At 38.8% G+C, this 15246-nt stretch overlaps 2 protein-coding genes across 6 annotated transcripts in view; both read left to right on the top strand.

The window, feature by feature from the left end:
• The window catches only part of BST1 (bone marrow stromal cell antigen 1), a 249487-nt gene that overhangs the window by 74518 nt on the left and 159723 nt on the right, over window positions 1-15246 (top strand).
• Window positions 1-15246, top strand: part of CC2D2A (coiled-coil and C2 domain containing 2A) — a 183485-nt gene that overhangs the window by 151092 nt on the left and 17147 nt on the right. For all 5 annotated transcript variants that reach the window (XM_082389471.1, XM_082389468.1, XM_082389467.1 and 2 more), the window contains 6 exons: window positions 879-984; window positions 1176-1285; window positions 2439-2535; window positions 3479-3577; window positions 6490-6666; window positions 11500-11703. In XM_082389471.1, the coding sequence (XP_082245597.1) occupies window positions 879-984; window positions 1176-1285; window positions 2439-2535; window positions 3479-3577; window positions 6490-6666; window positions 11500-11703 (793 nt within the window). The remainder of the gene's footprint in view (window positions 1-878; window positions 985-1175; window positions 1286-2438; window positions 2536-3478; window positions 3578-6489; window positions 6667-11499; window positions 11704-15246) is intronic.

The raw sequence follows: 15246 nt of genomic DNA, 5'->3' as shown, positions 1-15246 counted from the left end.
CGGGTTCGAGCCCTGGTCCTGGAAGATTCCACATGCCGCAGAGCACCTAAGCCCGCGAGCCACAACTGCTGAAGCCTGCGCGCCCAGAGCCCGTGCTCTGCAACAAGAGAGGCCACTGCAATGAGAAGCCCGTGTACCGCAACAAAGAGTAGCCCCCGCGCCCCGCAACTAGAGAAAGCCCACACTCAGCAACAAAGACCCAATGCAGCCAAAAATAAATAAATAAAAGAAAGAAATTTATTTTAAAAAACCGAAAAACAAATATGCAAGTGGGTTGTTGGGATGAGGGGGAAGGTATCTGGGAGAGGATCTCTGGACATGACCTTCATTTCTTCCCTTAAGAATGGCAGCTCAAAAGGGAAAGAGGGCAAGACTCATAGATCCTAACTCAAGCTAGGAATCCCTGACCACCTTTCCCATGGATGCTTGGCAAGCCCAGAGAGAGATGTCTTACCTGGGATACGTAGCTCATGCTTACTGGAGAGCGCATGTTCAAAGAAAATACAGTGGGAAAGGACCAGAATTGGATGGAGGCAGGGCAGGCTGGTTAGGAAGCTCGGGATTCTGCTGCCTGAGAGGGATTGAGCTTCTCAGTTACGGGGGGAAAGGCACCCATGAGAGAGCAGAGAGAAGAGGTCCCTTTCCTCTCTTCCAGCCAGACATGCAGGCCTATGGATGAAAGTTGGGAAGGCTCTCGTAATCACTAGGTGACTGAGGAGGACCAGAGCATGCAAAAAGACTTCTGAAGCATCAACAAGCTTAGAGAGTATGTCTGTCACCATAGCCACCAACACCATACAGCTTTGGAGAAACCGTCTGCAAAGTATATAATTCGACTTTGCATGTCATTTATTTCTTTCATACATTTTCTCTCCTAGCAAATTCCAGCAGCCATCGAGATCTTCAAGGACTTTCAGCGAAAAGCATGTTGCTTCCCCAGCCACACAAAGCCCAACCCACAGTGCTGACTACCCCCTCGGCCAGGTGAAATACCCCAGTGCTGGATCTCCACTTAGAATCTTGCCCCTTCTATTTTTAAGAATTGCCTAGAAAGTTCATAGTCTGTTTTCTGCCTAGTTTTCTTTGGAAACACACTATTTAGAAACATATTTTACCTCTGTTAGGATCGAAATAATTCTACTAACTGTTACAGACTCTTTGCTCTTGATTTTAAGGTTTTAGTACGTCCTTTTGTAGAAGTTTCATTTCAGCGAACAATTTGCCATACAACTACAGCTGAAGGTCCAAACCCCAGCTGGAATGAAGAACTCGAACTTCCATTTAGGTAAGCATATTTTCCTCATTCTACAAGTGACTCCAATCAAGAATAAAATGGGAAAATATCTAACTTCTGAAACTTGGGTTCATTGTTGGGACACCCCACTCCTCTCCAGGCTCTGGCTTCTTACAGCCCAAGCTTCCCAGTCCCTCAGTCCCACAGCCCCTACACTGCTTTTCTTTTCTTCCCCATCTCCCCAACTCTGGAAGCTTTAAGTAATTTTGAAGCTCCCTAGTTCCCATAAATTAAGCTTTCTCCCTCGTCAGAAATACATAGGCATTTAAAATTTTTGATGAAATGATTTTACATATTTAAAAGACTCATTATTTCAGATCTTGAAGCAACCCAGAAATTATCTAGTCTAGTGCTCTACTTTTATAGAAAATAAACTAAAACCTAAAGATGGAAGGTGACTTGCTTAATGCCAAATAGTAAATTAGAGACTGAGCAAGGGTTAGAACTAGTTACGTCAGAAGGGAGAAACAGATACCACTCTTATACATAGTACAAGCAAAAAGAATGAGAAAAGTTAAAGGCAAATGCTCAGCAAAATAGATGCAGTAGCCTGGTCTCGAGCCATGCCATGGAGAGGCCTGCTTGGGCCAGGTCTGGCTGGACTCAGAGCAGGTGGTGTTATAGGAGATGAACCTCACCCCTCCCTTGCTTTACTTATCTGTGGATAAAGTGAGTGGGAAGCAGGGACCATCCAACCAGCCACGTAACAATAGGAGGTTTATGACCAGGGAATGGTCTGACAGAGAAGCACCTTCCAGAGCCCAGCTGCTTAGGAAGTCCACATACCAGCACCAATATCAGCTGGAGACCTTGTCTGTAGCCCGTCTGCTGAGCCAGCTCAGCCCTGGCCAGCTGGCTCCTTGCAAAGCTCACCATGGTTGGGAGATGATGTGAGGCTCACCAGGACAAGCCAGCAAAAGGGTTTGTCTCTCTGCACGGAGCCTGCAGTCTATTGCCTTGCCATTTGAGTATAGGTACTACGTTACAGGGTCTCTGTGCTAGAGAAATCCTTTAAATGAGACAACTGCCATTAGTCCTCCTATCTATGCTCATATTCAGGTATTTTTCCAGTTTGGACATTTGAGTACTCATTATTTCTCTTTTGCTCTTTTCATGCTCCCTGATCATGGGTGCCCATTTGCAGGGCCCCCAATGGGGATTACAGCACCACCAGTTTGCAGTCAGTGAAAGATGACGTGTTCATCAACATTTTTGATGAAGTTCTATATGATGTCTTAGAGGTAAGTTCACGTTTTTGAGAAAGATGTCTGTATTCATTTTCCTATCCTCTACCCATCGTGTCAGTCCTGTCAGGGAGGAGAAAATTTCCCCTTACGCCTGTGTGTTCTTTTGGCTGGTCTAATAATTAAATTGACACAAGACAGATTAACAGGGGAAAAATAAACAACTTTTAATTTTGTATGTACAAAGGTCTCATAGATACACGATCTAGGAAGTGACCAAAACAGACAGCTTTTACACCTTTTAGACAAAGAAACAATAAATTTGTGAAGAATTGACAAGACATAGATGTTTGGTTTTGGGTAAATTAGTAAAGAAATAACAAGGTTTGTTTGTACAGCCTCCTCAGCCCTGGATTCCCTGTCTCTGGTGATAAGGATGTCTCTCTCTCCCCCCAGGTGCAGGGAGGGCACCTTTCACACAGGAGATTTATTTCCTGCTTTCTGCAGACAAAGGAGGGTCAGAGTGTTCTTGCACCAGCTGCTTTTCAAGTAACTTGAATTCAAAGTAATCCATATGCCACTTTGGCATATTTGGGGGCAGCCTGCCCTGAGCCCCATCAATCCCAAAATTTGGAATGTTTGAAACCTGACCTGTATAAATGGGGAAAGAAAGAAGGGAGGAAGAGAACCAGCTTTTTTATTTTCAACTTGACTGTCTGCTATGATCCAGGAATTGTACTAGGAGCTTTTTATACATTGTCTTAATTTTAAAATACCCCTACAAAGTAGATTGTTAAATCCCCAATTTATTGATGAAGAAACTGAGGTTCGGAGAAGTTCAATGACTTTCCTAGGGTCACAGAGTTATTAAGTGTCTTAACCAGAATGTGACTTAGATCTGCTTAACCTAAACCTACCGTGCTTTCAGCTAAAATCCTGCTGCTTTCCTACTTCCTATCCGGAGTTGTTAAACAATTATTACTTCCCACCCCTCCTTTAGGACGACCGTGAAAGAGGAAGTGGAATCCACACCCGTATTGAGAGACACTGGTTGGGATGTGTGAAAATTCCATTTAGCACGATATATTTCCAGGCAAGGGTAAGCATCGAAAGTAAGAATTTCACAGGAATAGGGAACTGCTCTATCCATTTTTCCTGTTAAAGGTTTTTTTGTGGAAGTATACCCTTAACACTGAGAGAACCTAAGTGCAAGGCCACTATTGGAAAGATAAAAATCACTATATAAAGCCATTGATCTTCTGTCATATTTGCATGACTTATTAAAACATCTATCTTCCTTACAGTTAGTAGTTAATGTACAACTTTGCCAATCTGAGAATTTTTTAACTTTTAAATGAAAGTGAAGAAGGTAGGACAAAGTAGAAACTTGTCAAAAATGACAAAAGTGGAGTGGATAGATGCCTGAAAATAACGTGAAGAAAACAACCAGGCCAGTTGATGGCCCATTTTAATCAAATGCTTTAATGTTCCCAGAGTCCTCAGTATTTCAAAAATGAAAAATGGTTGGTAGCGACTTGCTCAACTAAAATACTATTCTTCAGAGTTTAACAGTTTTGCTTAAAGGGATCCATTAGGTTAACAATTCTTGAATGGCATAGTAGCGCTAATCTGAGACAGTTAAAGATTCTGAAATGGCTTTAATATCCCAGTATTAAATCCATAGCAACAGGAGGCTTTGAGCCAAAGACTGTGTTAATCTCACACAGCTACAGAGGAAACAGTTTAAATCCACATGTGATGACCACATAGAGCAAATGCCGCCTGGGTCACAGTCTCAAGCACGGCCAAGAACAAAACTCAAGTGTGAGAGGCTTGGATTGGTTGGAATTTCAAGAATCATTTGGAATTGCAATCCTCCCTAGACCAAAGGGACTGTCTACAGGTGATGCTGCAGCTATATGCATGCCAAAAATTTTACATTTCCCACTTCGAATAGATTTGAAATGAAAAAAATTTTAAAGAGCACATCATTTTGCAAATCAAACTGCCCATGTTATTTGACATCACATTTGGAAGGGTACTCAGAAGTAATTACTCCAAACTCCTTCTTGATAAATGAATCTCCTTTACTATATCCTAGTAATACCCATACTCTCTAGAAGTAGGGACCTCACTACCTCATAAGGTAGCTTGCTCTCTTTCCAATATCTCTGTCATAAATTTCTTCTTTAATCTGTGCCATAAGCTAAATTCCTCCCTGGGACCCCCATTCATAGGTCCTGGTTTGGAGCTACACAAAACAAGGAGACTCCTAATTTGGTAATAATAATAGGAATAACTATATTTATCAGGTGCATAGTATTGATATATACCATTTCTAGCTAGTTTATATGTCACCTTAATTAAACCTCACAACAGCTCAATAGACATTATTATCCCCATTTTATAGATGAAAAAACGGAAGCCTAGAAAGGAAAGTAACTACTCAAATCCCAAAGTTTACAGCAGATCTGGGATTCAACTTTTACCAACTTCCAACATTTTACATTGGCTTATCCTTGAAGAAGGAGATTGGTAAAAGTAGAGAGACCTATTCAACTTCTGAGTTTATACGTCTCAATATTGCTTTTGAGAATGATTTTATCACATTTGTCATTTTAAAAGTTTTGTCTGATTCCAAAGCTCACGCTCTTAAATGAACCGACAGGGGACATTTGACAATATCTGGAGACATTTTTTGGTTGTTGCAACTAGTAGGGGTGCAACTGGTATCTAATGTATTGAAGCAGGAATGCTGCAAACACCCTACAATGCACAGGACAGCCCTCCATAACAAAGAGTTCTCCGGCCCCAAACATCAACAGTGCCCAGGGTGAGAGACTCTGTCTTGAATTCTTACACTTCAACTATTTGGAGACAGTGTCCATTCCCTCCTGGCTCATCTATCTATTCTACAGACCAGATGTGCCCAGTTATTCCAGCTGTACTTTATACGGCGCTGTATTTATACTCTTCTTCTCCTTGTACCCTCTCATCTGCCTGGGTAAAGGCTTTGGGGGAACTCCACCAATGTAAAGAGGAAAATAAATAAGAGCTTCCTTCATTCCTCTCTAGAGGGCATATTCACTGAAATAAAGATTGGATTCTTTGAAAATCTGTGAATTTCAAAGTCCAGCCCTGAGTAGTTTTGTAGTACTAGACAGTCTTCCATAAACTTACTGTTGCTTTGACTACAAAGGAGTAAAAACTTCTGCCTTTTTGAACCTCTACATAATTTAGGTCATTTTATGTAAGAGGCTTGTAATTCGTTCAGCCTACATTTATTGAGCACCTCCTGTGTATACAAAACACTGCGATATACTGGAGACAGGTGATACAAAAAAAGAGCACAATACAGATTCTATTTGCAAAGAACAATTATCTAAAAGAACATGATAAATATGCACACAACAGTGAAGTCTGGCAGAATGTGTCAATGCAATAAATGAAAGAAGCAAGTTGTATGTAAGGCTGGTGGAGATAAAACAAATCACGAAGGAGATAACATCTGACCTGAGCCTTGAAAAAATGATTAAAATTCTAAAAGGTGGAGATGGGAAGCTGAGGCATCCCAGAAAAGGGGACTGGCTGCCAGCTAACACTTATTGAGCACTTATCACAGGACAGGCATTTTTCTTAGTGTTTTACATCTATTAATCCATTCAGCATACATAATTACCCTACAAAGTAGATACTATTATTATCTCCTTTTTACAAATGCGCAAGCTGAGTCACTTCGAGTTTAATCCAGGATTTGAACACAGGCAACCTAGTATTGGAATCAACTTGCATAACTAGCACATGTTCTGCTGAACCAAGCAAAGAAGGCAGGGAAAGAGAGAGCCCTTGCTGTGACAGCTTAAGGAGACAAGCCTGGAGAGACGGGGTGGGCCCTGAATACAGTCTGAGCAGTTTTTACTGAATTCATCAGATGATGAGGAGTTGACACTTACCTTTGAACTTCTGTTGGAAAATCACCAGGATGTTTACAGAATTGTATTTTCTTCACAGATTGATGGGACATTTAAAATCAATATTCCCCCAGTTCTTCTGGGCTACAGTAAGGAGCGAAGTGTGATTATTGAGCGGGGTTTTGACGCTGTCCGAAGCCTGAGTGAAGGCTCCTACATCACCCTGTTCATTACCTTGGAGCCTCAGCTGGTTCCTGGGGAGTCGGTTCGAGAAAAGGTAACTGCGTACTCTCTGGAATCGCATGTCTGACGCGGACGGAACCTGAGAAATGCTTGCTAGGCCATGCTTTTATAAAGTTGTACTGAATGGCACAAGGAGAGGTTTCCTTACTTCAGTATCCATTTATTACTCTTTCGGTTTGGACAGAATGAAGGTTAGAGAACAGCTGTGTGGGTTTGTACTTCATTGAGTCAATAATTAGGTCAATCAGCAATTTAAACTTTTAGCAAAGCAAAACAAATATAAACATGCTCTACTTTTAGAAGAATTTTCTCATTGGGTAGAAAATGAAATATGAAAGTAGAAAAGCAGATTGCTTTATTATCTTGACACTTACTGGCAAGCGTGCTGAAATGCATTTCTAAATCTGACCTCAAGTCCCTGGTCACGTTGTATATTGAATCAATTCATAGGATCATAAAACCAGGTGACCTTCAGGGGTCACCACAATTTACTTCAGTGCCTTTGGACAGAAACAAGTAAGTATACGCACAAGTACTCTAATTTTGCACAGCTCTAGAGAAAAAGAATTTCTAGAACTTCTATTTGTTAGCAACTGCTTCCCAACCTTCAGAATTGGGAGATACTTTCTTAATGTAACATACTTGTGCAGCATTGATGCATACTGCCCTTATCAGACTTGGGAGAAAGATTGATCATGACCTCTTATTATTATAAACTAATACAGTAATGACAACCACCACCACCACCAACATGTGCTGAGTTGTCACTCTGTCCTGAGCACTCTGTCAGACATTGACATGTGTCCTCTCTCTGAATACTCACAGTTGTCTTGTATGGTGGGTCTTCAACTAGGAGATGAGGAAAATGGGGCTGAACTGTCCAAGTTCACCCCGGGGAAGTAAATGGCAGCGCTAACAATTAAACATCTGTCTGACTTTAAATCATACATATTCAACAAATATTTACTGAGCATCTTCTGTGTGACAGGCATTTTTTAGGCACTGGGAATATAGCTGCCTAAAAAAGCAGGTAAAAATTCCAAATTGTTAACTACTAAGCTATACTGCCCAAATTATTATGCTGACTCTTTATCCACTGTAATTAAGACTCAGACGGAGATGGAAAAAAAATGAGCACATTCCTCTGTTTCTTTTTCACTATTACAGTTTGGGTCACAGAGAAAAATACTATCACTATTTCCTACTTGCAAGGCATTTACAGGAAAACATGAAGGACTGTTGGAAAAACAAATCTATGAAATTCAAATTAACCTTATATGCTAGCCTTTGTCACTAAAGCTGTGACAAATATGTTCTCCAAAAAACATGTTAGAATATATACATTTCAAAATATTTCTAGGAAGGGAAACATGTTCAGAATGCTTTTCTTCATGTACAAATTCAAGAGAAAGTCAAAAAGCATGTTTACACAGAAAAATGCTCCCAGAGAAAAGACGATTTTGCTAGTTCTATGTATTCTTAACAGAAGCAAAAGCGGTTAGTACTCCACCTGGAGATGAGCTTCCAAACCACGGGAGAGCAGTCTGTGACTGGGGCTGAAAAGCTGAAAAGCTGAAAACCAGAGGTGCCTTTGCACTTGGCCTTCTTCCCAGGCACTGACCTCCTACTGCAGGAGTTTTAAGGGTCCTATGGCCTTCCTTCCTTAAAATGAGATATCTAGGCTGTCAGCTGCTGCCTTCGGTGGCTTTTTACTGCCCCGCTGTGGCTGTATGTGGCATTTCTCTCAGACCTCCAAAATGAGGGCGTAAGAAAACGCCTCTGGAAGGCAGACTCTGCTGCTCCTTGATAAGGAAGACTTGTACACTGACAGGATCCTGGCGTCCTAAACACACAGTGGCAGAAAGGAGAGAGAAGCTCTTGCCCTAAATAGTAGGGACCACAACCTGGAATTGTTTTTCCACTTAACAGCAACTGCCAGGATTAGCCCATTAGAGTCTTCCCTCCACCATCATCCCATGCTGAACCATTCCATACAATTTTTTAAAGATATTTACTCATGGAACTGTCTAAAAAATCAGTAGCAACTCCTGAAACTCTTAACACCCCCTACTTTACTCTGTCTCGATAAAAACAAAAGTTTTTTAAAATAGATTATGTCTGTTTATGAAGTCTTCCTTTTATTCCTTTTCTTTTTTCTTTCTTGCTTCTGATAGATGAGTGACATGCTTAAAAATGTACCAAGCATCTTGTTTTACTATTCATCAGCCAGTAGTTATTAGGTATTAATTACCTGCTTCTGTCCTCTGCCACCTTATGGAAGCTGCTGGGTCCCAATGTATGTGTGATCCCTTGGCAATGAACTACAGATGTCTGCAGTTCATGAAGAATAACTACCTTTATCTTTTGGCCCATTTCATTTTGTCAGAAAGTTTCTTATTTAGCTCTGAATCAGGAAGTCACATGTCTGAATGTCACCTGCATACTGGGAGCTACCTCCACTGTTTCCACGTCCATAAAATCCATGAGCTGCTTCTTACATAAACAGTGTGGCTGGGACAATTATTTCTGGTCAGTGGAGCTGCCACAGTGTAGGTATTCAAAGGGAAAATAAACCCATTCAGTTTTCTGTAAATATTTACATTAACCTAGAAGTTAAAGAATTGAGCCAGTTAGGAATCTTCCAAATTTCATGTTGAATCTAATTGTGAATCTGTCAGTTCCACCTTTATTTGTTTCATAATAAACGACCCAAATCCTTTTAGTATTTAGCTTTTGCTTGGCACTTCTTATATTACCAACATGGCATACTACCCTTAAATTACGGTTTCAATCCATTAAATGGCATCCTTGTGGTCTAAACAAGTATTAATGATCATTAATAGATACCTATTAAATGCTTATATTATGCATGCTCAGTGCAGAGAAGAACACAAAATGACTGAAACATGGGCCTTGCTCCCAAGAAGCACTAACTACAGAGTCAAAATACACAGCAGAACATCCAGGTCCAAGTGGCAGAAAAAGTTTTATACATACTTTTTTCAATTTGGAAGTAGTCAGTACTGATTCAAGATTTTTACTGTTCTTTCTGGACACTGTCTATAGCTGCCTCTCTTTAATGCTTCCATAGCATACGGTGTCTATCCCTACAGGATCTCTGGTCAAGTGTTTCAAGAACCTGATTGCTTATTAATGTTCTCCTCCAGACTAGAAGTTTCTTGAGGGGTCTGTTTCATATACATTTATCCAGACTGCCTAGAACCCTTTAGACTTTCAGCAAACGTCTTTCAAATAATTGGATGCATCTGTAAATTAATGAGTTTAAAAGAAACAGGGATGAATTCAAAAGGGCGCTTTTCTTCACACCACCCTTGTTTCATAATTCTCAATCTTTCTAAAGTTACAATTATTTATACCCTAGAGTCTGCATACATCCATACCAAAGTCTTGTGAGCTCACCTTTTTCATTTATTTATGTCTTCATCATACCACCTATTCGGTAGCTACCGTGTCTTGGCACTGTGCTGAGTAGGTGGTTATAACGACGACGATGATGATAATGTTAGGATTCAGATGTCAGGGCACATCCCATGAAGAATATACAGGCTTTTGGAAATGCCTCCATCCTATCTATCCGCCACAACCGCTACCTCAATTTCTGAGGATACAGCAATCAAATTAGAAACAGGAGCCACAGTCCAGCTCCAATATAAGAGAAGCCAAGAACAATTCAGTATTCTAGATCCTATTAAAAGTCATAAAAAAGTAACGGGATGTTCTCTGTGCTCTCATTCATTCATTCAACAACATTCGTTAAACACTTACCATGTGCCTACTATGTACTATGTACTATGTGTGTAGTAACCTTGATACTGAAGGTAAAAAACTAGATCAAAACAAAATCCCTGACTTCAAGAATCTTACTCTATGAGGGAGACAGAGTAAACAAATATATCAGCAGTTTTAAATGCTAAAATAAGTAAAGCAGAGTATGAAGGGGACATCTAGATGTATTTCCCTCCTCGAAAACAAACAAACAAAACTTTCAAGCACTGCCTAGAATGTAAATCTTACCTAAAAATTGATTTTCTAATATAATTTTGAGTTTGTCTTAAAATCCTTTGAAATGTAAGCAACGATACATAAATTTTTATACTAAACAACAAAAATCTTGTAGAAACATTTAAATATCTGCTCTTTTCCATGCTACGTTTCAGCAATGGCTTGAAGGAAAAATGACACCCTATGTCCAGAGACAATTGAAATCTGTTCTGTTTCAGCTGCTTTGAGTTACTTTAAAAAGTCTGGGAATTGGCTTATCTTGGATCAGAGAACCACTTAAAAAAACTACTATACATTTGACGTTTCGAGTTCTGCTTCCTTTTACCTTGAGACCCATTACTATTATTTAGTACGTTGGTTATGGATTTAAAACTTTTTAACACATCCATATATACTTGTAAATTTGTTGTCCTTCTAACATGAGTTGCTTTACCTTTGCATTTGAGATGTTTGATTTCTGAGCCCTCTCCCCTCTAAAACCAACATCAAAATACACATAAAACTATTGCTTGGTCTCATCAATCAGAAGTAGTACATCATAGTTTAATTTTTATATGTTGCTTTATTAATCCAATAATTTCCATATGGCTGCTTGCCTGTTGACTACTTTCTTTCAATGCTGGTGAATATATTTTAAGTGTTTAATGAATCCATCTAATTTTTAAATTATAAATATAATTAAATAAAGCTTCAGGAACACTGGGCCCTGACAATTTTGTAAGGGGGTCACTAAATCATACTTCCTGAAGCACACATTGAGTTCACGTTGACTGTGGGATCTGAACAGGTTCTACTGTATCTCCTGTAATGATATACAAACTCCATGGAGTCTTTATTTTTGAAGTTTGATTCTCAGGAAGATGAGAAATTGCTTCAAGCAACTGAGAAGTTTCAAGCTGAATGTGCCTTAAAGTTTCCAAATCGTCAGTGCCTGACAAGAGTGGTTGACATTAGTGGGAAAACCGTCTTCATTACTCGTTATCTCAAGCCTTTAAATCCTCCTCAGGAGCTCCTTAACACTCACCCCAACAATCCACAGGCAACAGCAGTAAGTATTTCACAGCCAATCGGTGTTGGTGCTAAAAAGGTTTTAAAGTTTCAGTATATCGCCCTCTTAATTACCATATTTCATAGTACCTAGGATAGTAACTAGATCAAGATCATTAATGATTAATGATTAAAACTCCTTTAGTGCCATGAGGCTTACTTTCTTTAGAAAAGTCTGGAGGTACCAGTGAGGATAATAATCCTTAGTCCATTCTTTCAGGGAGCAATTAATTATTGAGTGCTTACTGTGCCCCTGACATTACATTGGCTGCTGGAAAACTAAAATTTGGAAGATGCTCTACACTTTTACAATGTCTTATACAAACATGTTTACATTATGTATTCTCTATAACTCTGCTAGAATTTGAACCTAGGCCTCTGACTTAGAACTCATGCACGTTCTATTATACCAAGATAACTACTCAGTATTATATTTAATGCTGTAAGCATCATTAAATTCAAATTAAGCAAAAATTATTTCCAAGCTTTAAGTATGTATAGCATGTAGGCCATCCCCGTAAAGCACATCCATACCAGGCCATTAAATACTCATGCATCATTCTCTGCCTGCAAAGCACCATACCTATCGCAATCTCACATGAACAGAACTGTATGCTGAATGGGCTGTTCTTAAGTGGACAAGGTAACCCATAACTGTCTTTGGCGAGTGGATAGTACAGAGAGTAACTGCTGCTAATAAGTCATTAATTTAGTAATTTAGGAACAGGGTAATGATATGCCTATTTGCAGATATAGATATATATAAAAAAACCAAATAAACATTGTGTTCTACATTTCATTTACTTTTTTTATTAATCAATTTTTATTAAAAACCTTAACAGGGACTTCTATTCTCTCTAGCAGAGTAGATGTGCAGAAAACTTCTCCCAGTAGAGAACACTTAAGAGTTATGAATAAAATATTTAAAACATGTTTTAAATCATGACTGAAATAGAAATAAGATGAGGAAAACCCAGAGACAGGAAACAACAGGAAAGCAAGACTCCACAAGGTTGAGGGCTTGAAATAGTGTTTGCTCTGGGGTCACCCGTAATTCCTAATGCCAAGAGCTGGGTTTCAATGGGCCTCAAGGTTGCTGGAGATGGGAGGTAATGCATGGTGCTGGAGCACTGGGTTAGAGACTCAGCCTCGGAGCTGGGACCCTTGAAGTGTAAACTCACTTGTAGGTAAACTAGGAAATACCCTACCCTGCAGAAGAAAACCTGCCTGTCTCAGCCTTGACTCTGGATGGAAGAGAAAAAAAAAAGTCTCTCCTAAGAATTCCTAATCACTAAGCTGTACTTATTCACACTTGGGACTGAAATTTACACTACCTGTAGGACCCCAAAAAACTTCAATCGAAATTTAATTTCAAGAATTCCCTGTTGGTAATGCCCCTAAGTCCCTGTCAGAGCAAACACAAATTCTTTTAGGAGAACATCCTTTAAACTCAGCCTCAAAAAAATTCCACAGAAAAAGTTCCAAGCAACATGAACATATAAAAGATCATCAATGAAGAAATAAGTCACTATGAAGAAGGTAGGAGTTAGCAGAAACAACATTCTGCAGAATCGGGATACAAATTACCAGATTCAGAATATAAAATAGGTATGTTTAATAAGTTTAAGAAATCTAGGGAATTGAAAATATAACAAAAGGACAATAGACTATTAGGACTGATACACAGCGTGTTAAAAGTACTACATGGAACTTGTAGAAATAAAGAATAGTTAAAATTAGAAACTGAACAAACAGTTTAAACCTAACATCAAATATAGTTGAATACAGAGTTAAATTAAATACAGTTAAATACAGAGATAATTCATGAATATACAGGCAAAGAAACTACTTGGAGTATAGCACAGAAACCGAAAAAAATGGAAGACATAAAGGAATGGTTAAGAAACAATGGAGGATAGAGGGAGGAGGACCAAATTGTGTTTAAAAGGAGAAAAGCAATATTCAAAGAGATAGAGCTGAGAATTTTCAAGATTTGATGAAAGACAACAATGATTCAGGAAGCCCAATGAATCCCACACAAGATAAAATGAAATTAAAATCCAGGTGTATAATTGGGAACAAAAAAAACAAAGATCTTTAAAACAGCTAGAGAGAAAGTGCAGATTATCTAAAAAGGAACAGTAGGGCTTCCCTGGTGGCGCAGTGGTTGAGAATCTGCCTGCCAATGCAGGGGACACGGGTTCGAGCCCTGGTCTGGGAAGATCCCACATGCCGCGGAGCAACTGGGCCAGTGAGCCACAACTACTGAGTCTGCGCGTCTGGAGCCTGTGCTCCGCAACAAGAGGGGCCGCGATAGTGAGAGGCCCGCGCACCACGATGAAGAGTGGCCCCCGCTTGCCACAACTAGAGGAAGCCCTCGCACAGAAACGAAGACCCAACACAGCCAAAAATAAATAAATAAATAAATAAATAATAATAATAATAAATTTTTTTTTAAATAAAAAGGAACAGTAATTAAAGTAACAGGTTTTTTAGCTGCACAAATGAAAGCCAGAAATGGAATGACATCTTCAAAAGGCTAAAAGAAAATAGTCATCAAACTAGTAATTTGTATCCAGTGAACTATCTTTCACACAAACATTGGGAGAATTTACTACCGAAAGATTCTCACTTAAGGAATTTCTAAAAAATATAAAGAGAAGGAAGGTTCTCAGAAAATCCTAGATGCAACACATAATGATAGGTAAAGAAAATGGGAAATTAGTGAATAAATCAACAAGCATTGTCTTCACAGTAATAATAAAAGCAATGTGGTTGAAAAATCAAGATAAAACAAAAATCCTGAAAAAAAATGTATACATGTCAGGACAGGATCTATGAGAGTATTTTAATGCCCTTGTATTTTCCAAGATGAAGGCAAAGATATTTATTAACTTTAGAGTTTAATTTAACTATTCATATTGAAATTTCTATATTAACAACTTAAAAGAATCTTAAAAAGTGAGTAAAACTTCCAAACTAGCAGAAGATAAAATAACAAAATGGGGTAAAGAGAGTGTGGAGGGGAAGAAACATAGAAAAATTATAGAAAAATAAAAAATAAAAAGCACAGAATAAGGTAGTAGAAATAGTCTAAATATTTACCAATAATCACAATCAAAGTGAAGGGACTAAACTTTCCAGTTAAAAGCCAAAGACTGTAAAACTAGATTTTTAAAACAGTTTGTAGTGGAACTTGGCAAGCTGATTCTAATATTTATACAGCAGTGCAAAGGGCAAAAAAATAGCAAAGACGATCCTGAAGAGAAAGAAGAACTCAGTGGGAAGATGTGCCATGTCATATCCAGATACTTATGAGACTGTAGTAATTAAGGTAAAATGGTATTGAACACAAATAACAAAGAGAAAAATGGAAGAGAATTTAAAAATCCAGAATGGGTCTACTCAAATATTAACCCACTCAAACCTGATGTATGACAAAGCTGGCATTGGAAATTAGTAAAAATTGACTATTACATAAATTGTATTGGGATCATTGATTTTACATATGGAAAAAAAAATAGATTCTTGCTTCACACCATTC

This window comes from Balaenoptera borealis (assembly GCF_965194805.1).
Source record: "Balaenoptera borealis genome assembly, chromosome: 4".
Taxonomy (NCBI): Eukaryota; Metazoa; Chordata; class Mammalia; order Artiodactyla; family Balaenopteridae; genus Balaenoptera; species Balaenoptera borealis.
The sequence above is the reverse complement of the archived record's forward strand: the minus strand, read 5'-3'. Positions and strand labels throughout refer to the sequence as shown.